This window comes from Mercurialis annua, linkage group LG4 (genome assembly GCF_937616625.2).
Source record: "Mercurialis annua linkage group LG4, ddMerAnnu1.2, whole genome shotgun sequence".
Classification (NCBI taxonomy): Eukaryota; Viridiplantae; Streptophyta; class Magnoliopsida; order Malpighiales; family Euphorbiaceae; genus Mercurialis; species Mercurialis annua.
This window is the reverse complement of record NC_065573.1, coordinates 6,312,143-6,336,422: the sequence shown is the minus strand read 5'-3', so window position 1 is coordinate 6,336,422 and position 24,280 is coordinate 6,312,143. Positions and strand designations below refer to the sequence as shown.

General features: G+C 34.7%; 1 protein-coding gene across 1 annotated transcript; it reads left to right on the top strand.

The window, feature by feature from the left end:
- Nucleotides 1-18,857: 18,857 nt before the first annotated feature.
- On the top strand, nucleotides 18,858-20,025 carry LOC126678247 (uncharacterized). Its single transcript, XM_050373148.1, has 4 exons — nucleotides 18,858-19,100; nucleotides 19,185-19,289; nucleotides 19,466-19,483; nucleotides 19,612-20,025. Exons 1-4 carry the CDS (start codon nucleotides 18,858-18,860, stop codon nucleotides 20,023-20,025), a joined length of 780 nt encoding a protein of 259 aa, XP_050229105.1.
- The last annotated feature ends 4,255 nt before the right edge of the window (nucleotides 20,026-24,280 follow it).

Here is a 24,280-nt window from a genome sequence, read left to right as displayed (position 1 = left end):
GGCTTAAATTGCTAAAAAGGGGAAACGCTTGGATTTTTTTCGTAACGTTTGTAAACGTTTAACTTAAATTGATAAAAAGGTGAAACACTTGGATTTGATTCGTAACATTTGTAAACGTTTGGCTTACATCGCTAAAAAGGTGAAACGTTTGGATTTGTTTCGTAACGTTTGTAAAGGTTTGGCTTAATAAAAACATGAAACATTTGAATTTGTTTCGTAATGTTTGTAAACGTTTGGCTTAAAACGCTAAAAACGTGAAACGTTTAGATTTGTTTCGTAACGTTTATAAACCTTTAAATTAAATTACTAAAAGGTCAAACGCTTGGATTTGTTTCATAACGTTTGTAAACGTTTCGCTTAAATTGCTAAAAAGGGGAAACATTTGGATTTATTTCTTACTGTTTGTAAACATTTGGCTTAAGTCGCTAAAAAGGTGAAATGTTTTCATTTATTTCGTAACGTTTGTTTACGTTTGGCTTAAATTGCTAAAAAGGTGAAACATTTGGATTTGTTTCGTAACATTTGTAAACGTTTGGCTTAAATTGCTAAAAAGATGAAATGCTTGGATTTTTTTCGTTAGGTTTGTAAACATTTTGGCCTAAATTGCTAAAAAGGCGAAACGCTTGGTTTTTGTTTCGTAAAGTTTGTAAACGTTTGGCTTGAATTGCTAAAAATGTGAAACGTTTGGATTTGTTTCGTAACGTTTCTAAACGTTTGGCTTCAATCGCTTAAAAGTGAAGCGTTTGGATTTGTTTCGTAACGTTTGTAGAAGTTTGGCATAAATCGCTAAAAAGGTGAAGCGTTTGGATTTGTTTCGTAACGTTTTCAAAGTTTGGCTTAAATTGCTGAAAAGGGGAAACGTTTGGATTTGTTTTGTAACGTTTGTAAACGTTTGGCTTATATTGCTAAAAAGATGAAACGTTTGGATTAGTTTCGTAACGGTTGTAAACATTTGGCTTAAATCGCTAAAAAGATGAAATGTTTGGATTTGTTTCGTAACGTTTGTAAAGGTTTGGCTTAAATTGCTAAAAAGGTGAAACGCTTGGCTTAAATCGCTAAAAGGGTGAAACGTTTGGATTTGTTTCGCAACATTTGTAAATGTTTGGCTTAAATTGCTAAAGAGGTGAAACGTTTAGATTTAAATCGCTAAAAAGGTGAAACGTCTGGATTTGTTTCGTAACGTTTGTCGATGTTCGGCTTAAATCGCTAAAAAGGTGAAACGTTTGGATTTGTTTTGCAACGTTTGTAAATGTTCGGCTTAAATCGCTAAAAAGGTGAAACATTTTGTTTTGTTTCGTAATGTTTATAAACGTTCAGCTTAAATTTCTAAAAAGGGGAAATGTTTTGATTTGATTCGTAATGTTTGTAAACGATTGGTTTTTTTTCGTAATGTTTGTAAACGTTTGGCTGAAATCGCTAAAAATGTGAAAGTTTTTTTTGTTTCGTAACTTTTGTAAACGTTTGACATAAATCGCTAAAAAGGTGAAACGTTTGGATTTGATTCGTAACGTTTGTAAATGTTTTGCTTAAATTGCTAAAAAGATCAAACATTTGGATTTGTTTCGTAACATTTGTAAACGTTTGGCTTCAATAGCTAAAAAGGGGAAACGTTTCGATTTATTTCGTAACGTTTGTAAACGTTTGGCTTAAATCGCTAAAAAGATAAAATGTTTGGATTTGTTTCATAACTTTTAAAACGTTTGGCTTGAATCGCTAAATTGGGGAAACATTTGTAAACGTTTGACTTAAATCGCTAAAAAGGTGAAACGTTTGTATTTTTTTCGTAACGTTTGTAAACGTTTGGCTAATATTGCTAAAAAGGTGAAATGCTTGGATTTGTTGCATAACATTTGTAAACGTTTGGATTAAATCGCAAAAAAGATGAAACGTTCGGATTTGCTTCGTAATGTTTGTAAACGTTTAGCTTTAATCGCAAAAAGGGGAAACGTTTGGATATGTTTCGTAAGGTTTGTAAACGTTTGTCTTATATCGCTAAAAAGGTGAAACGTTTGGATTTGTTTCGTAACGTTTGTAAACGTTTGGCTTAAATCGCTAAAATGGGGAAATATTTGGATTTGTTTCGTAACGTTTGTAAACGTTTGGATTTGTTTCATAACGTTTGTAAACGTTTGGTTTTGTTTCGTAACATTTGTAAACGTTTGGCTTCAATAGCTAAAAAGGGGAAACGTTTCGATTTATTTCGTAACGTTTGTAAACGTTTGGCTTAAATCGCTAAAAAGATAAAATGTTTGGATTTGTTTCATAACTTTTTAAACGTTTGGCTTGAATCGCTAAAATGGGGAAACATTTGTAAACGTTTGACTTAAATCGCTAAAAAGGTGAAACGTTTGTATTTTTTTCGTAACGTTTGTAAACGTTTGGCTAATATTGCTAAAAAGGTGAAATGCTTGGATTTGTTGCATAACATTTGTAAACGTTTGGATTAAATCGCTAAAAAGATGAAACGTTCGGATTTGCTTCGTAATGTTTGTAAACGTTTAGCTTTAATCGCAAAAAGGGGAAACGTTTGGATATGTTTCGTAAGGTTTGTAAACGTTTGTCTTTTATCGCTAAAAAGGTGAAACGTTTGGATTTGTTTCGTAACGTTTGTAAACGTTTGGCTTAAATCGCTAAAATGGGGAAATATTTGGATTTGTTTCGTAACGTTTGTAAACGTTTGGATTTGTTTCGTAACGTTTGTAAACGTTTGGTTTTGTTTCGTAACGTTTATAAATATTTGGCTTATATCGCTAAAATGGGGAAACGTTTGGATTTGTTTCTTAACGTTTGTAAACCTTTGGCTTCAATCGCTAAAAAGGTGAAACGTTTGTAATTGTTTCATGAGGTTTTTAAACGTTTGGCTTAAACTCCTAAAAATGTTAAAAGTTTGTTCTTGTTCCGTAATGTTTGTAACTGTTTGGATTTGTTACGTTTGTAAACGTTTGTAAACATTTCGCTTAAATTGCTAAAAAGGTGAAACGTTTGGATTTGTTTTGTAATGTTTGTAAACGTTTGGATTAAAACGCTAAAATGGGGAAACGTTTGAATTTTCTTCGTAACGTTTGTAAAGGTTTGGTTTTGTTTCATAAGGTTTATAAATCGCTTAAATCGATAAAATAAGGAAACGTTTGGATTTGTTTCGTAACATTTATAAAAGTTTGGCTTAAATTGCTAAAAAGGTGAAACGCTTGGATTTGTTTCGTAACATTTGTAAACGTTTGACTTATATTGCTAAAAAGGTGAAACGCTTGGATTTGTTTAGGAACGTTTGTAAACTCTTGGCTTAAATTGCTATAAAGGTAAAACGCTAGGATTTGTTTCGGAACGTTTGTAAACGCTTGGCTTGAATTGCTATAAAGGTAAAATGCTTGGATTTATTTCGTAACGTTTGTAAACTTTTGGCTTAAATTGCAAAAAAGGTGAAACACTTGGATTTGTTTCGGAACGTTTGTAAACGTTTGGCTTAAACTGCTAAAAAGGTGAATAATTTGGATTTGTTTCGAAACGCTTGTAAACGTTTGGCTTAAACTGCTAAAAAGGTGAAACGCTTGGAATTGTTTCGTAATGTTTGTAAACGTTTTGCATAAATTGCAAAAAAGGTGAAACGCTTGGTTTTGTTTCGTAATGTTTGTAAATGTTTGGCTTAAATCGCGAAAAATGTGAAACGTTTGGATTTGTTTCGAATTGTTTTAAATGTTTGGTTTTGTTTCGTAACGTTTGTAACGTTTGGCTTTAATCGCTAAAAAGGGGAAACGTTTGGATTTGTTTCGTAACGTTTGTAAACGTTTGGCTTAAATCGCTAAAATGCCCAAATGCTTGGATTTGTTTCGTAACGTTTGTAAACGTTTGGCTTAAATCGCTAAAAAGGTGAAATGTTTGGATTTGTTTCGTAATGTTAGTAAACGTTTTGGCTTAAATCGCTAAAAAGATGAAACGTTTCGATTTTTTTCGTATCGTTTGTAAATGTTTGGCTTAAATCGCTAAAAAGGTGAAATGCTTTGATTTGTTTCGTAACCTTTGTAGACGTTTGGCTTAAACTGCTAAAATTTGAAACGCTTTGATTTATTTTGTAACGTTTGTAAATGTTTGGCTTAAATTGCTAAAATGGAGAAACGCTTGAATTGGTTTCGTAATGTTTGAAAACGTTTGGATTAAATCGCTAAAAAGGGGAAACGTTTGGATTTGTTTCGTAGCGTTTACAAACGTTTGGCTGAAATCGCTAAAAAGGTGAAACGTTTGGGTTTGATTCTTACCGTTTGTAAACGTTTGGCTTAAATCGCTTAAAAGGTGAAATGTTTAGATTTGTTTCGTAACGTTTTTAAACGTTTGGCTTAAATTGCTAAAAAGGTGAAAAGCTTGGATTTGTTTTATAACGTTTGTAAATGTTTGGCTTAAATTGCTAAAAAGGTGAAACGCTTGGATTTGTTTCGATACGTTTGTAAACGTTTGGCTTAAATTGCTAAAAAGGTGAAACGCTTTGTTTTGTTTCGTAATGTTTGTAAACGTTTGGCATAAATTGCTAAAAATGGGAAACGTTTGGATTTGTTTCGTACCGTTTGTAAACATTTGCCTTCAATCGCTAAAAAGGTGAAACTTTTGGATTTGTTTCGTAATGTTTGTAAACGTTTGGCTTAAATTGCTAAAAAGGAGAAACGTTTGGATTTGTTTCGTAACATTTTAAACGTTTGGATGAAATCGCTAAAATGGGGATACGTTTGAATTTGTTTCGTAACGTTTGTAAACGATTCACTCAAATTACTAAAAAGGTGAAATATTTGGTTTTATTTCGTAACGTTTGTAAACGTTCCGCTTAACTCGCTAAAACGGTTAAACCTTTGGATTTGTTTCGTAACGTTTGTAAACGTTTGGCTTAAATTGCGAGAAAGGTTAAACGCTTTGATTTGTTTCGTAACGTTTGTAAACGTTTGGCTTAAATTGCTTAAAAGATGAAACGCTTGGATTTGTTTCGTATCGTTTGTAAACATTTGGCTTAAATTGCTAAAAAGGGGAAACGCTTGAATTTGTTTCGTAGCGTTTGTAAACGTTTGGCTTAAATTGCTAAAAAGGTGAAACATTTGGATTTATTTCTTAACCTTTGTAAACGTTTGGCTTAAATTGCTAAAAAGGTGAAACGCTTGAATTTGTTTCGTAACGTTTGTAAACGTTTGACTTACACTGCTAAAAAGGTGAAACGTTTGGATTTGTTTCGTAGCGTTTGTAAACGTTTGGCTTAAATCACTAAAAAAGTGAAACGTTCGGATTTATTTTGTAACGTTTGTAATGTTTGGCTAAAATCTTAAAAAAGGTGAAATGGTTTGATTTGTTTCGTAACGTTTGTAAACGTTTGGCTAAAATTGCTAAAAAGGTGAAACGCTTGGATTTGTTTCGTAACGTTTATAAACGTTTGGCTTAAATTTCTAAAAAGGTGGAACGCTTGGATTTGTTTCGTTACGTTTGTAAACGTTTGGCTTAAATTGCTAGAAAGGTGAAACGCTTGGTTTTTGTTTCGTAACGTTTGTAAACGTTTGGCATAAATTGCTAAAAATGTGAAACGTTTGGATTTGTTTCATATTGTTTGTAAACGTTTAGCTTCATTCGCTAAAACTATGAAACGTTTGGATTTGTTTCGTCTATTTGTAAACGTTTTGCTTCAATTGCTACAAAGGTGAAACATTTTGATTTTTTTCGTAACGTTTTCAACGTTTGGCTTAAATCGTTAAAATGGGAAACGTTTGGATTTGTTTTGTAACGTTTTAAACGTTTGGTTTTGTTTCGTAATGTTTGTAATCGATTGGCTTAAATCGCTAAAAATGTGAAACATTTGAATTTGTTTCGTAGCGTTTGTAAACGTTTGGCTTAAATCGCTAAAAGTGCGAAACGTTTGGTTTTGTTTCGTAATGTTTGTAATTATTTGGCTTGAATAGCTAAACGTTTGGCTTAAATTGTTAAAAAGGTGAAACGTTTGGATTTGATTCGTTGCGTTTGTAAACGTTTGGCTAAAATCGCTAAAAATTTGAAACGTCTGGTTTTCTTCCATAACGTTTGAAACGTTTGACTTAAATTGCTAAAAAGGTAAAATTCTTGGATTTTTTTTGTATCGTTTGTAAACGTTTGGCTTAAATTACTAAAAAGGTTAGACGCTTGAATTTGTTTCGGAACGTTTGTAAACGTTTGGCATAAATTGCTAAAAGGTGAAACATTTGGATTTGTTTCGTAACGTTTGTAAACATTTGGCTTAAATTGATAAAAAGGTGAAACACTTGGTTTTGTTTCGTAACGTTTGTAAAGGTTTGACTTAAATCGCTAAAAATGTGAAACGTTTGGATTTATTTCGTAAAGTTTTAAACGTTTGGTTTTGTATCGTAACGTTTGTTAACATTTGGCTTAAATCGCTAAAAAGGGAAACATTTGGATTTGTTTCGTAACGTTTGTAACGTTTGTAACGTTTGGATTTATGCCAAACATTTATAAACTTTACGAAACAAATCCAAGCGTTTCTCCTCTTTAGAAATTTAAGCCAAATGTTTACAAACGTTACGAAACAAATCCAAGTGTTTCACCTTTTTAGAAATTTAAGCCAAACGTTTACAAAAATTACGTAACAAATCCAAACGTTTCACCTTTTTAGCGATTTAGGCCAAACATTTACAAAAGATACGAAACAAATCCAAATGTTTCACCTTTTTAGCGATTTAAGCCAAACGTTTACAAAAGTTACGAAACCGAATCCAAATGTTTCACCTTTTTAGCGATTTACGCCAAATGTTTACAAATATTATGAAACAAAACCAAACTTTTAAAACATTATGAAACAAATCCAAACGTTTCACATTTTTAGAGATTTAAGCCAAACCTGTACAAACGTTACGAAACAAAACCAAGCGTTTCACCTTTTTAGAAATTTAAGCTAAACGCTTACAAACGTTACGAAACAAATCCAAGCGTTTCACCTTTTTACCAATTTAAGCAAAACGTTTACAAACATTTTGAAAAAGATCCAAGCGTTTCACCTTTTTAGCAATTTAAGCCAAACGTTTACAAACGTTACGAAACAAATCCAAGCGTTTCACCTTTTTAGGAATTTAAGCAAAACGTTCACAAACGTTACGAAACAAATCCAAACGTTTCCCTTTTTAAGGGATTTAAGCCGAACGTTTACAAACGCTACAAAACAAAACCAAACATTTCACCTTTTTAGCAATTTAAGCCAAACGTTTACCAACGTTACGAAACAAATCCAAAGGTTTCCCCATTTTTGCGATTTAAGCCAAACGTTTAAAACGTTACGAAACAAATCTAAACATTTCACCTTTTTAGCGATTTATGCCAAACGTTTACAAACGTTACGAAACAAATCCAAACGTTTCACAATTTTAGCGATTTAAGCCAAACGTTTACAAAGGTTACGAAACAAATCCAAACGTTTCCCGTTTTTAGCGATTTGAGCCAAACGTTTACAAAGATTAGGAAACAAATCCAAATGTTTCACCTTTTTAGCAATTTAAGCCAAACGTTTACAAACGTTGCAAAACAAATCCATGCGTTTCACCTTTTTAGCAATTTAAGCCAAACGTTACGAAACAAATCCAATCATTTCCCCATTTTTGCGATTTAAGCCAAACGTTTAAAACGTTACGAAACAAATCTAAACATTTCACCTTTTTAGCGATTTATGCCAAATGTTTACAAACGTTACGAAACAAATCCAAGCGTTTCACCTTTTTAGCGATTGCAGCCAAATGTTTAAAACGTTACGAAACAAATCCAAACGTTTCACTTTTTAGCGATTTAAGCCAAACGTTTACAAACGTTACTAAACAAATCCAAACGTTTCACCTTTTTAGCGATTGAAGCCAAACTTTTACAAACTTTACGAAACAAATCCAAATGTTTAACATTTTTAGCAATTTAAGCCAAACGTTCACAAACGTTACGAAATAAATCTAAGCGTTTCACCTTTTTAGTAATATGAGCCAAAACGTTTACAAACGTAACAAAACAAATCAAAGCGTTTTGCCTTTTTAGCAATTTAAGAAAAACGTTTACAAATGTTACGAAATAAATCCAAGCGTTTCACCTTTTTAGCAATTTAAGCCAAAAGTTTACAAACGATACGAAACAAATCCAAATGTATTACCTTTTTAGCGATTTAAGCCAAACGTTTATACACGGTGCGAAACAAATCCAAACGTTTCGCCTTTTTAGCAATTTATGCCAAACATTTATAAACTTTACGAAACAAATCCAAGCGTTTCTCCTCTTTAGAAATTTAAGCCAAATGTTTACAAACGTTACGAAACAAATCCAAGTGTTTCACCTTTTTAGAAATTTAAGCCAAACGTTTACAAAAATTACGTAACAAATCCAAACGTTTCACCTTTTTAGCGATTTAGGCCAAACATTTACAAACGATACGAAACAAATCCAAATGTTTCACCTTTTTAGCGATTTAAGCCAAACGTTTACAAAAGTTACGAAACCGAATCCAAATGTTTCACCTTTTTAGCGATTTAAGCCAAACGTTTACAAACATTATGAAACAAAACCAAACTTTTAAAACATTATGAAACAAATCCAAACGTTTCACATTTTTAGAGATTTAAGCCAAACCTTTACAAACGTTACGAAACAAAACCAAGCGTTTCACCTTTTTAGAAATTTAAGCTAAACGCTTACAAACGTTACGAAACAAATCCAAGCGTTTCACCTTTTTACCAATTTAAGAAAAACGTTTACAAACATTCTGAAACAGATCCAAGCGTTTCACCTTTTTAGCAATTTAAGCCAAACGTTTACAAACGTTACGAAACAAATCCAAGCGTTTCACCTTTTTAGGAATTTAAGAAAAATGTTTACAAACGTTATGAAACAAATCCAAACGTTTCCCTTTTTAAGGGATTTAAGCCGAACGTTTACAAACGTTACAAAATAAAACCAAACATTTCACCTTTTTAGCAATTTAAGCCAAACGTTTACCAACGTTACGAAACAAATCCAAACGTTTCCCCATTTTTGCGATTTAAGCCAAACGTTTAAAACGTTACGAAACAAATCTAAACATTTCACCTTTTTAGCGATTTATGCCAAACGTTTACAAACGTTATGAAACAAATCCAAACGTTTCACAATTTTAGCGATTTAAGCCAAACGTTTACAAAGGTTACGAAACAAATCCAAACGTTTCCCGTTTTTAGCGATTTGAGCCAAACGTTTACAAAGATTAGGAAACAAATCCAAATGTTTCACCTTTTTAGCAATTTAAGCCAAACGTTTACAAACATTGCAAAACAAATCCATGCATTTCACTTTTTTAGCAATTTAAGCCAAACGTTACGAAACAAATCCAATCGTTTCCCCATTTTTGCGATTTAAGCCAAACGTTTAAAACGTTACAAAACAAATCCAAACATTTCACCTTTTTAGCGATTTATGCCAAATGTTTACAAACGTTACGAAACAAATCCAAGCGTTTCACCTTTTTAGCGATTGCAGCCAAATGTTTACAAACGTTACGAAAAAAAATCCAAATGTGTCACCATTTTAGCGATTTAAGCCAAACGTTTACAAACGTTACGAAACAAAACCAAGCGTTTCAACTTTTTAGCAATTTAAGACAAACGTTTACAAACGTTACGCAACAAATCCAAGCGTTTCACCTTTTTAGCAATTTAAGCCAAACGTTTACAGACGTTTCGAAACAAATCCAAGTGTTTAACCTTTTAAGCAATTTAAGCGAAATGTTTACATACACTACAAAACAAATCGAAGCGTTTCACCTTTTTAGCAATTTAAGCCAAACTTTTACAAATGTTTTTCAACAAATCCAAACGTTTCACCTTTTTTGGGATTTAAGGCGAACGTTTACAAACGTTACGAAACAAAACCAAACATTTCACCTTTTTATCAATTTAAGCTAAACGTTACAAAACAAATCCAAACATTTCCCCATTTATGCTATTTAAGCCAAACATTTATAACTTTATAAAAGAAATCCAAACATTTCAACTTTTTCGCGATTTATGCCAAACGTATACAAACGTTACGAAACAAATCCAAACGTTTAACCTTTTTAGCGATTGAAGCCAAACATTTCACCATTTTAGAGATTTTAGCCAAACGTTTACAAACGTTACGAAACATATCCAAATGTTTCACCTTTTAAGCGATTTAAGCCAAATATGTATAAAGATTATGAAACAAATCCAAATGTTTCACGTTTTTAGCAATTTAAGCCAAACGTTTACAAACGTTACGAAACAAATCCAAGCGTTTCACCTTTTTAGCAATTTAAGCCAAACGTTTACAAACGTTACGAAACAAATCCAAATGTTTCCCCATTTTTGCGATTTAAGCCAAACGTTTAAATCGTTACGAAACAAATCCAAACATTTCCCCTTTTTAGCGATTTATAACAAACGTTTACAAACGTTACGAAAGAAATCCAAATGTTTCCCCTTATTAGCGATTGAAGCCAAACGTTTACAAATGTTACGAAACAAATCCAAACGTTTCACCGTTTTAGCGATTTAAGCCAAACGTTACGAAACAAATCCAAACGTTTCAATTTTTTAGCGATTTAAGCCAAACGTTTACAAAGATTAGGAAACAAATCCAAACGTTTCACCTTTTTAGAAATTTAAGCCAAACGTTTACAAACGTTACGAAAAAAATCCAAGCGTTTCACCTTTTTAGCAATTTAAGCCAAACGTTTACAAATAGTACGAAACAAATCCACGCGTTTCACCTTTTTAGTAATTTAAGCCAATCGTTTACAAAAGTTACGAAACAAATTCAAGAGTTTCACGATTTTAGCAATTTAAGCCAAACGTTTACAAATGTTACGAAACAAATCCAAATGTATCCCCTTTTAGTGATTTAACCCAAACGTTTACAAACGTTATGAAACTAAACCAAACGTTTAAAACATTTCGAAACAAATCCAAACGTTTCATATTTTAAACAATTTAAGCCAAACTTTTACAAACGTTACGAAACAAAACCAAACTATTAAAACGTTTCGAAACAAATCCAAACGTTTCACATTTTTAGCGATTTATGCCAAACCTTTACAAACGTTGCGAAACAAAACCAAGCGTTTCACTTTTTAGCAATTTAAGCCAAACATTTACAAATGTTACGAAACAAGTCCAAGCGTTTCACTTTTTTAGCAATTTAAACCGAACGTTTACAAACGTTCCGAAACAAATCCAAGCTTTTCACCTTTTTAGCAATTTAAGCCAAATGTTTACAAACGTTACAAAACAAATCCAAATGTTTCACCTTTTAAGCGATTTTAGCCAAACGTTTATAAACTGTACGAAACAAATCCAAACGTTTCACCTTTTTAGCGATTTAAGCCAAACGTTTACAAAAGTTACAAAACAAATCCAAACGTTTCCCCTTTTAGCGATTTAAGCCAAACGTTTCACCTTTTTAGCGATTTAAGCCAAACATTTATAAACGCTACGAAACAAATCCAAACGTTTCACCTTTTTAGCGATTTAACCCAAACGTTTACAAACGTTACAAAACAAATCCAACGTTTCACCTTTTTAGCGATTTAAGCCAAACGTTTACAAACATTACAAAACAAATCCAAACGTTTCCCCATTTTAGCAATTTAAGCCAAACGTTTATAAACGTTGCGAAACAAAACCAAACACTTACAAACGTTACAAAACAAATCCAAACGTTATGAAATAAATCCGAATGTTTCCCCATTTTAGCGATTTAAGCCAAACGTTTACAAACGTTACGAAACAAATGCAAACTTTTCACCTTTTTAGCGATTTAAGCCAAACGTTTAGAAACGTTACGAAACAAATCCAAATGTTTACAGACATTAGGGAACAAAAACAAACTTTTCACATTTTTAGCAATTTAACCCAAATGTTTACAAACGCTACGAAACAAATCCAAATGTTTCACCTTTTTAGCAATTGAAGTTAAACGTTTACAAACGTTAAGAAGCAAATCCAAACGTTTCCCCATTTTAGCGATTTAAGCGAAATGTTTATAAACATTAGAAAACAAAACCAAACGTTTACACACTACTAGAAAACAGGATATTAGCGACGGACCAAATATCCGTCGCTAAATGATCTATTTTGCAACGGATTTTGAGACGGAAACACAGTCTGTCGCTGAAACTACTTAGCGACGGAAAATCTGTCGCTATTGCGTCACAAATTTGGCGGGAGCTTGGCAGGAAGGCTTGGCACTGATTTTTGGTGCCAAATTTAGCGACGGATTCTATGTTCCGTCGCTAATTGGTTGGCGGGAAGACTTGGCAGTCCTTTTTAGTGCTAAATTTAGTGACAGAGACACAATTCCGTCGCCAAATAATGAACTGATCGACACGCAGAGTTTCATGCCATCCATTAGCGACAAAATTGTTTAATCCGTCGCTAAATTATTAAATGAAACTCTGCGTTTTATTTAGGTTAAACATTAGCGACGGATGTACAAATCCGTCGCTAATGTTTAACCAAAATAGATCACATCACTCTCCTTCCTGAAGTAGCAGCAGTTAAAAAAAGAAGAAATTAAACTTCTCCACCGACGATTATCCTCTCCACCGGCGATTCTCTTATCCACCGTGGTCCCTTATTTCCGGCGTCGTTCCCCTTCGCTCAGCCTTTATTTGCAGCGCCGTTCCCCTTCGTTTTTGGTGGCTTCCTTCTCTCCCCTCCGGTCAGCCCCCACTGCCACCGCCTGCCGCTGCCTTTCCGCCTCCGTCTGCTGTGGTCGCCGGCGCCGTTCCGTCATCAGTGAGGTATGATTTATTTAGTTAATTGTTTTTTTAATTAATCAATTTGTTAGATTAAGGTTAATTATTTTGTTAGATTAAGGTTAATCATTGTTAGATTAAGGTTTATTATTAAATTAAGTTAAGGCAGAAGGTATTAAAAAGCCCTCGAGTTTTTCTCAAAAGTACAGATCAGCCCTTTTACTTTATCTAGGCACAGTTAAATCCCCGTGTTTTTAAAATTGAACAATTAAACCCTTATTATTTGAAAATCGAACAAATAAACCCTCTTAGTTTACTTTTGGGACACTTACCCCCTCAAAAGTTTGGTAAATATTTTAAATATTAAAATTATTTTTCAACTTTTTTCCTATATGATTATGAGAGGCATGTAATCCATTAACAAGTGTTTCTAATGATGTTGGATGAAAGGAGTTATTTGTTCTATTTGAAAATAAAAAAGGCTTAACTATACCCAAAAAAATAAAAGGGCTGATTTGTACTTTTGTGAAAACTATGAGGGTTTTTTTGTACTTTTTTCCTTAAGTTAATTAAATTTAGTTAGGTTATGTAGGCCATTTTGTTAGTTTAGGTTAATTTGTTAATAAATTAAAATAATTAATTTTTAGGTTAATTTTTAGTTTAATTGTTAGATTAATATTGCTAATTATTTGATTAGGTTAATTATTTAATTGTTCAAATTTAGGTTTATTTTTAATTTAATAGTTATTTTAGGTTAAATGTTACTCTAATATATATATTTTTTATTATTAGGTTAAATATTTAAATTTAGGTTAATTGTTAGTTTATTTGTTAAAAAGTTAATTAAATGAATTATTAATTTAATTGTTATTATAATTTTAGGTTAATTTTTAGTTTAAATTTGTAGATCTTTATTTATTAGGAAAATTAGTAAGTTAATTATTTAAGTTAATTATTTGTTTAAATTATAAATTGAATTGTTATATTGATAATTAGGTTATTCGTTTAACTTAAATATATGTTGGATTGTGTATTGTTGTATTGTTGTAATTTATTTGTAGGACTTTTCTGAAAAATGGGCGATGCTCATTTTTTAGGGGAAGTGCTGCCCAATGTTTTTCAGAAAATTATTTTATTTATTAATTATATGATAACAAATTAAAATAATAAAACTAATTGTGTGATAGGTTTGACACCGTCAGTTGGTTGCAGTTGTCCTACATTTCATCTTTCTTTTTTATCTGTTGCGGTTCTGCTATGCAACTAGTAAGTACGGTTATTATTTTAATTTTAATTTTAATTTATATAACTATTTAATTTTATTGTAAGTTGTTTCACCCTAAAATGACCTTGATTTTATTCCCACCGAATAAAATCGTAAACCTAGCCGTAGAGTTCCCGTCCCATGTGTTCAAGCGATTGAACGACACGGGATTGTACAGTTTGTACAGTTCGCAAAACTGGTCCTCCCGTAACTCGATCACGAAAATTATACATGTCTAGTAGCGGTAGAAAAATATTCGATTGTTTTCCATTGTTTGTTCTCCGGGTGGATGCATAGTATATGTTCTGTAACGCTTATTCCTCGCGGAATATATGATTAGCATTACACCACATATACTAAATATCGCATTGAAGGAGAACGATGCCGGAAGGCTGCCGAATATTTTCTCTGTTGCTAGGCATATATCGTTGCCGAGTTAAGGGGCGCCAGTTTTGTGAATGGGATAGGTCCATACCTTTAAAGCAGTCAATTACATTGACTTTGCTATTTCCGAGCGAAACCCCTCCTAATTATCTGTGCTACAGAAATGGATACAGACCAAAGTTGGATGTATAGACAGCTCCAGGGCGGGTTGTTATACCCAGGCTTTACTGAGCACGTGCAGGAGTTTGTTAATTTCGCTTTACGCCATCCCGCGCGTGTGAGTGGCCCCGAGATTAAATGCCCCTGTCCTAGGACAAGATGTAAAAATACGAGTTATCAATACGTCGAAACGATGAAACTACACATTCTGCAGAAAGGGTTTGTGGAAGATTATCAAGTTTGGGTTTTTCATGGAGAGGGAAATGTTTTAAATCCCCGTCCCGTTGCACAATTACCGGAGTATGACGTTGACATGGAAAATGAGGGGGAAGACGACTTCAGCTCCGTTCAGAGAATAATTATCGATGCTGTTGGTCCAGAAATAGTGTTCACGGAGGAGGAACCGAATAACGAATCTAAACATTTTTATGATATAATGCGTGCAGCCGAAGAACCTGTATACCCCGATAATAGCAAACACTCTCCGTTGTCTGCGGCTGTTAAAATGTTGGACATCAAATGTCATCATAGTCGGTCAGTAGCTTTAGTAGATGATGTGACCAAATTTATACAAGAGCTGCTCCCACAGGAGAACAAGATGCCAAAGAACTTTGTCGAAATAAAGAAGATGGTTAGAGGTCTTGGGTTGCCGGTCGAAGTTATCGGTTGTTGTTTCTGCAACTGCATGATTTACTGGGGGTCAGACGCGGATTTAACGCGATGCAAAATTTGCGATCACGAATGGTGGAAACCGCCCCCTAAAGGAAATTTTGTGAAAAGACGAGTTAACGTCCCTTATAGAAAAATGTTTTATTTTCCTATAACTGCGAGACTACAGAGATTGTACGCTTCTAAAGCCATCACCAAGCATATGACGTGGCACGCATAACACAAAATGTTTGATGGAAAGATGCGTGACCCGTCAGACTCCCCGGAATGGAAACATTTCAGTGAATTGCATACAGAGTTTTCGGAAGAAGTTTGAAATATCAGACTTGGCCTGTGTACTGATGGGTTTCAACCATTTGGGGCCTTCAGGCAGAATTATTCATCATGGCCAGTAATTTTGACACCCTATTATCTCCCCCCAGGGATGTGTATGAAAGATGAGTTCATATTTTTAACTGTTATTGTCCCTGGGCCTCGAAATCCTAAACACCAAATGGATATTTTTCTGCAGCGTTGATAGCTGAGCTGAACCACCTGTGGGAATTTGGAGTCGAAACATATGACGTTCACAGGCGACAAAATTTCCAGATGAAAGCGGCACTTATGTGGACGATTAATGATTTTCCCGCTTATTCTATGTTATCTGGCTGGAGCACATCTGGGAGACTGGCTTGCCAACACTGCATGGAAAATACAGATGCTTTCACGCTTAAAGGGAGTAGAAAAAAGTCATGGTTTAATTGCCACAGAAAGTTCTTGCCTCGTAATACTACTGATTTCCAAAAAGGAAAAAGTTTAAATAAAGTATTCGGACAGCCAACGGAGAAGAATTGTTGGCAGAGGTGGACCATTTGGGGTTTATGAAGGTATATAAAATTGGGGTTGAGACAAATAATGCGGCGAAGTCGACAAATTATGGTTGGAATAAAAAAAGCATTTTCTTGGATTTGCCGTATTGGAAAACGAATCTCATTCGTCACAATCTTGATGTCATGCACATTGAGAAAAACGTATTCGACAACATTTGCAATATTGTACTAAATGTTCCCGGGAAAACAAAAGACCATGCAAAATCTAGAGAAGAGTTGAATGACATATGTGATCGGCCTGAGTTAGCAAAAGACCCGGTTACTGGGAGATTTCCTAAGGCGATGTATGCTTTGGACAGGGACGGAAAAAAGCTTAACTTGAGTGGATTAAGTTAATAAGGTTTCCAGATGGCTATGCGTCCAACTTGTCCAGATGTGTCGATACAGTCGGTCTGAAAATGCATGGAATGAAAAGTCACGACTGCCACATTTTTATACAAAGATTTCTGCCAATCGCTCTCCGTGAGCTATTACCGAAGGAAGTGTGGGAGCCTTTAACAGAGCTGAGTATCTTCTTTCGTGAGTTAACCTCCACGTCTCAAACAAAGAAAGATCTAGATCGTATGAGGCTGGAAATCCCAAAGATATTATGCAAGCTGGAACGTATTTTTCCGCCCAACTTTTTTGACTCCATGGAACATCTACCCGTACATCTTCCGTACGAAGCTATGATGGCAGGTCCGGTTCAGTATCACTGGATGTATTAATTTGAAAGGTAATATCACTGAAGTTTCTCAATTCTGTGTATCAGTATATTAACATGTAATGTTTATTGACTATGGCATGTGGAATCAGATATTTGAGAAAACTGAAAAAAAAAGTCCGCAATAAAGTGAGGGTGGAAGGAAGCATCAGTAATGGATACTTGAATGAAGAAACCGCAAAAATTGCAGCTTATTACTTTTCAGAAGGTGACCCAATGATACCTGAGCGGCCGCAAAGGAATGAAGTTTGTGACATTGAAGTCGACGACGATGTTGACAGACTATCTATTTTCAAGCCGCAAGGGCAATCAGTGGGTGCTTGCCGCAAGAGATATCTTGAAGATGCTGAGATTGTTGCTGCCCGGACATATGTTCTGTTGAATTGTTCAGAAATTGAAAATTACAGAGAGTAAGCTTTAATACAGTTCTCAATGTAATTAACAATGATTATTCAGCTTCTAATTATTGTTTTCTTCTTAACTAAGGGTTTTCGAAGGCGAGTTGTGCAGAGGAAACCCTGAAATCAGCACCTCGCAAATTGAAGTAAAGTTCGAGAGTGACTTTGCCTACTGGTTTCAACAATATGTAAGTTTTTTTCAGAATATATTTCAATTCTTTTAAATAAAAGTTCCGATTTATAATACACTTTTACGCTACAGGTGCAAAATCCAACTGTCTGTACCAATCCCTTCATTCTTAGTCTCACTAAAGGACCTCTTAGATCAGTTAGAACATTTAAGGGGTACCGTGTAAACGGATTCAAGTTTCAGACTCAAGCGTATGGGGAGGAACATCTTATGATGAATAATGGAGTCTGCGTGAAGGGAATTCAATATGTCGACAGCGAAAATGACTTTTATGGAGTTCTGACACACATAATTGAGCTAGACTATCTGTCGCTTCCAATGAAGACGACTGTCTTATTTAAATCTGATTGGTTCGACCCGGCGCAAAATTCTGGCACAGTGAGTAACAAAAAATACAACATGGTGGATTTTAATAACAGAAAGAGATACAGTAAGTATGAACCGTTCATCTTAGCCGAATAGGCCGATCAGGTTCATTACCTGCCATATCCGAGTAAATGAAGGATAAATTAAATTGGTGGGCAGTTTACAGGATAAAGGCAACATCCGAACTTGACATGCCCGAGGGAATTATCCCGGCTTTTCAAGATGTGATAGAAGAAAATCCTCTCATTGTTGCAACGGACGACAATTCGACATATTTGGCTGATGAAAATGGAGAAGTTGAAGAAGATGCGTTGTTCGTGCCTCCTGAAGAAACATAATATGATTTTATCGCATCCTCATCAGACGAAGATGCAATTGAATAACTTTAGTAGTTTAGAGTATATTTTATGTATTAGCATGTTTCTTAATTATAATTATGTTTCATAATTATATTATTCAGGTGTACTATTTGAAAGTGAATTTATATTTCTTAATTATATGTTTCACATATGTATTGTTATAATATGTTGTCTAGTTTTGAAACAATTAACTTGACATTTAGTGCAGGTATGAGGGGTCGAGGCTCAGGTCGAGGATCAGGCCGAGGACGGGGGGGGGACCCTACCGAGCATGTTATTGGCGATGTGGAGTAGCATCGTGAGGAGGCCGGAGGACCAGTTCAGCCTTTGTAGGAGCGTGAGGCAGGCAAGCCCCCGGCCATTCTGGACAACCGGGGTAGGGCGATGGTTCGCCCGGACCCTAGCAGGTAAGATTATAATTTTTGTAATTTGTGTGAATTGTAATATGGAATTAATATGTATGTAAGGTAAATTATGCTTCTAAAATCATAGGACATTGTTGCTAGACTCTGGGCCAGTTTGTCGGGCTATCCGGGATATTTTCAAGCAGTGCTGGTTTGAGACTAGATCAGCATGGCGCTTTCTGACAGCGGACCAGAGGGAGTTCTATTTTCAGGAATTTCAGGTAAATAAATTTTCAGTTTAATTTATTTAAGTTTTGATATTTGTGAAAATTCTAACTCAAAGCTCATGCTATTACTGTGTGTAGAAAACGTTCTGGTGGGATGACTCGTCGTACAACGAGGAGGTCATCAGATAGGTCTTCATGGCCCATGCAGCCACCCGCTACAAAGACAACATCCACAAGATGAGGAAAGAGCAAAAGAAGCATACATCTGTGAACCATGAGATCTGGGATGCCTGGAATGCATTTTGGGACACAGATAAGGAGAAAAAGAAGTTAGAGATAGCCCGGGCAAACCGGATGAGTGAGCCGCCGGGCGCCGGTTCTGGACCTGTCCGCCATACCGGGAAATCTCGCTCTGCTATCAAGCATATGGATGTGATGGTTTGTTTCTAATCAGTAATTAAATTACATAAATAACGTGTTTGTTTTATTTTCATACTTAATAAAATTGTATTTTTCTGATAGGCTAAGGAGCTCGGCCGGAAGCCGATTGCGACAGAGCTATACAGTCGCCTTCACTCCACGAAGGCTGAGAAGAAACCGGTCGACAAGAGGGCTCACGACATGACTGTAAGTCCTTATCATATTAAAATTCTATAAGTTGTGTATATATGCTTAAGTGTTGAATATATTATACCTGTTAAATAGCTTAAGTGTTAAACTGTATAGGTTGTGTAGGCTTAACGTTTGTGTAATTAGAACTCAATATTTGGTTGGTTGGGTTATATATTGTAATTTTCTTGCAGGACTTCCCTGAAAAATGGGTGATTCTCATATTACAGAGGAAATATTGCCGAAATTTCCTGAATAATTAAAATTATTTGTAAAGTGTTATGTTTTTTTATTTGTTATAAACCTAAACTGATATGTTTTGTTACTGTTTTGTACGCAGGTCGCCATCGCCGAGAGGCTTGCTGCTGCGACACAGTCGCCGATCGAGGAGGGTATCTCCTCGAGTCCTGTGGATGAGACGCAGCTATTTTTGGATATCGAGGGCGTCAACAAGAAGTACCGGGTGTACGGCCTGAGTTCGACTAGCAGCAGGTATGCAGGCCCGAGTATCAGGCTGCAGCAAGGTAACTCTTCAAGGACATCACAGCAGGCGGATGAGGAGGTCGAGCGCCGTGTGCAGGCTGGCATCCAGGAGGGCCTTCGGCATGTTGAGGAGCGGTTGGCGGCGCAACAGGCGAGCATGGCACATATGATCCGTGATGAGATTGCTAGGATGATACCAAATCTCCCTCCACAGTATCAGCCACAGTTTCCGCCTCCCCCGCCAAACGGTAGCGACAATACAGATTTGTAGTGTCCTGTTAGTTTTGTTTATGAATACAATTTTGTTTTAAACGATATTATATGTATACTTTGATATTTTATTTTTTATATGTATATACTTTTATTAAGTTTTAATTAGGTGCGATCTAAAGTAAAATGTAATTATTGTATTTAGCAGGTTTGAAACGTCACGGAAATATAAAGGCCAAACCCATATTAAAGCCCCACAACTGTACCACTTTTATTCATAAGGTCCTTATTTCAAAAATGTTATCCTATCAGTCCCTCTACTTGCCATTTTCGCGATTTTGATACCCTTTTTTGGCGATTGGATACCACTTGCCGTTAACTGGCAAAAAAAACCGTTAACTATTAAAAGTCACCGTTAACTACAAAAATTAGTTTATATAATAAAATTAAATAGTGCCACGTCACAATTTCCACTTCCCTTTCTCCAAAGGAGAAAACTCCATCACTGCAACCATAACGACACTAACCACGGCCACTCTCACACCCCCGCCACACTCACCGCCGCCACCGCCTCCATACCAAGCTCATCATCGCCACCATAGCCACAACTCTCTTCCATCTCAACAGTTTTTGCCCTTTATTAAACGTGTTGTTGTACACATATAATGGCAAAATGCTTAAATCACCATATGCAATTACTGAACTTTGATATGCCAAAAGTAAAATTGTTTTCCACGATTCTTTTTGTACAGTACCAAAAAGAGCCATCAAAATTTGCAATTTGAAAATCACGAGTTGATAATAAAACCAAAAATGAACTCCCTTATTGTGAACAGTAAAGTACCCAACTCACCTTTACTTGGTTTTGAAAAAACCCAGGTTCCAAATCCATGATTGTAATCTTCAAAAATAAAGAAACCCATTATTATTGAGAGACCCAGAAGCAGAAGCTACAAATTCACTACCCAAAGAAGAACAATTATAATAAGGTCCTTTCTTTCAGAAAACGGAAGCGATGGCGGCTGCGGCCGTTCTGTGTTGAAGTTGAAGTTGAGAAATAAGCTCCATTCAATACTCTCGTGCGATGATTGTAGAAGAAGAAGAAGAAGAAGAAGAAGTTGAAGTTGAGAAATAAATGGGTGAGAATGAGGGGATTGTTGGCGCAGCGTGAGGCGCGGGTCCAGATCATATATTTCAATTCAAAATCAAAATTCCAACAATCCGGATCCTAAAGTTGATCATATCAACAACAAATGGATCGTCGTATCATTTAGTAATTAAAGCACGCATCTAGGAATCATAAGAAGAATACCTATGTCGATTCTCCAACGATTCTTGTAGTCCCGAAAGTACGGTGACCTCAACCTCGTCCACACGAGTATGCGTCCGATTAAATCCTCGCCTTGAAGTAATCTGCAAGAGTTCCTCTTGTCAAGCAGCCATAAGCTCAAACTCTCGCCGCGATCACTACCTTGCTCGGATGTATGGAAAACGTCGCCAAGTTTTTCCCGTGATTGATGACTACTTGAACTCCTTCAAGTGCTTTCTCTCTCTACAACTTTGTAGTGAGATAAGTGTTGTGTGGTGTATTGAAATGAGCAAGGACATGCTCTATTTATAGGATAGAGCATGTCTTAAGAATGCAACATCTTGCATGCTAGGTGTCACACACCAAGCAAAGGTTTTGCCACCACATGACACCTTTCATGTGGTGGCATCATATAGGTGATGTCATCATATGACATCACATATATGACATAAGCTTATCTCATTACATCATCACCATGACATCATCATTCCATTAGCTTATGATTAATGATTTAAGTATCATTAATTACACTAATTAATTACTTAAGCCTTTTAATCATATAACTTGGTTAAAATATAATTAGGTTCCTACTAATTTATAACTCCTATAAATTAGTCCCTAATTAACTTGGACATAGTACAATTAGGTTCCTACTAATTTATAACTCTTACAAATTAGTCCCTAATTTGTACTTCTTTTTCATCGTAGATTAATTTCCGAGATATGCTAGTATCCATATGAAATTGATCTTTCGTAAACTCAATCGGTTGCACACTCTATTGTGTGTGAATCGTGACCGGCGCTAGGGTATGGGTATGGTTGTACCAAAACCCGTAGCAAGCCATGCGGAAATCAAATAAACATTTAAACCTGCAGAAAACTGCTCGGGGGCAACCGAGACTCCAACCTAAGTCTAGCAATTTATAATACAGTTCTAATGTAAATAACTTAAGTAGCTGAATATATTCCACAGCATGCCTTAAATATAATAATAAAATATTCCAGTGTAAATATGCCAATAATAAATAGTCGGTCTAATCGACAATCCCAATGTAATAACAAATGTAATATATAAACTGGTTCTACTGCGGTCTAAGAGTTCGAAAACAGAACTAGTTTAAATAACATAAAAACCTCCGAGGAATCAAAAGAATCGGAGTGGACCAGCTTTCAAATCATAAACCTAGAAAATTTGGGAAAACAACGGGGTCAGATATACTGAGATGAGTTCGCAATACTATTTACATTTATTAAGTTTAAAACCCTTAAATCAAAACATTTTTATACTAATATAATATGATTATGGAAAACAGTATTGAAATGATCTCAGCGTAAGTATGACATAGCATACCGATAAACCCAGAGTGGACGGGAACAAATCCTCGTCATATATTTATACCAGCGTAAGCAAGACTTTAGTCTGCCGTTTCCCAGAGTACTTACCGGTGCACACAGTCTCGATACAAGCCTATCGAGTAGCTCGTTTAAATCCAGATCCATAATCCGTAAAAACAGTTCACAAACATTTATGATATTAAAATACGATGCGGTACTTAATAAAGCGGTAAATAGCACTACAAACTCACTGCTTGCTTATCCACGTGATCTTGGCAAACAGCTAACCCTGCGTAGACTCTGAAGCACGAGCAGTCGACGGGTCTAAAATAATAAATAGGTTAAAATCCGTACGACCCCTAACTCTAAGATCACTAGACACCACGTAGGACTAGCACAATTAAATAACCAGATAAATCACAGAGAAACACAATTCTCAATAAATTGTAATGCCGTAATTAATTCAAGACTATTGAGTTCTCACTTAAATCCAATCCGAAAATATTATTAAAATAATATTTAATTGATAAATAAAATCAATTCCTCAAATAGTGGGTTAGCCGAGTTTTTCAAAAACTACCAAGCTAAACCCACATGTCGGTGACCCAAGTCCAAACCGACCCAACTAATATTCCAGAGTTTATAAACCACAGTTTATAATTAATATTAAATAAAATATTAATTAATACCAAAATAGAACTCAATAGCTTGAAACTCAAGTAATTAAATATTACCGGCAATTATCTCAATTAATTAAATAACAAACAAAGCTAAAATATAAATTTAATTCCAAAGGCATTCTAAGCCATAAATATCAATTTAACAATTAAATAATAATTAATAATAATTATTACTTTAATTTTTAAATATTCAAATATTTTTTTTTGCCTTAAAAATAATATAATTAATTTGACAAACTTTTAAATAAAATAAAATCCCCAATACTTATTTAATATAGTCAATATAAAAATTTTCGTATAACCATAATAAATTTAATATTTAATTTAAACTTAAAAAAATATTAATGCCCGGATAAATTTCAAATTATAAATAATATTATTATTTAAAACGCTAATTAATAAGTCGAAACCAATTTCGTAAATTAAAATCAAAATCAATTAAAAGTAGTTAAAAGATAAGCTTAGGGATCAAAAGATTTAATACACAAAACATCAATGACTTAAGTCACCATTTAACCAAAAAGCAACTATTAAAACCAATCAAATAAAGCCAAGTCATCATCTTTCTCATATTGTAACCCAACTTCAAACATTCAATATGCAGTAACGATTTCAAGCTTCTAAACTCATGAAACTAAGCTTCCTAACTTATCAATCCATAATGATTCTCAATCAAGTTAAACGAAACCAAATCAAACTCATCCAAAAACACATTAACAAACCCGAAAACCATAGAGCAAGCTTTACAAAATCAAGAACTTATGGCCGCAACAAAGAGCAATGAAGAAATATACAAAACCAAAACCTCAATACACAAACAGAAATCTAACACTTAACAAACCAATAATCCATTGATTAATATTATTAAGATATCAAAAGGCAAGCCTAAGAATGATGGGTTGATTTCGGCAGTAACAAAAGTTACTAAATCACAGTTTAAAACAAAACAAAACGGTGAAGCGGCGTCGACTATTACGGGTTCGTTTACGTAG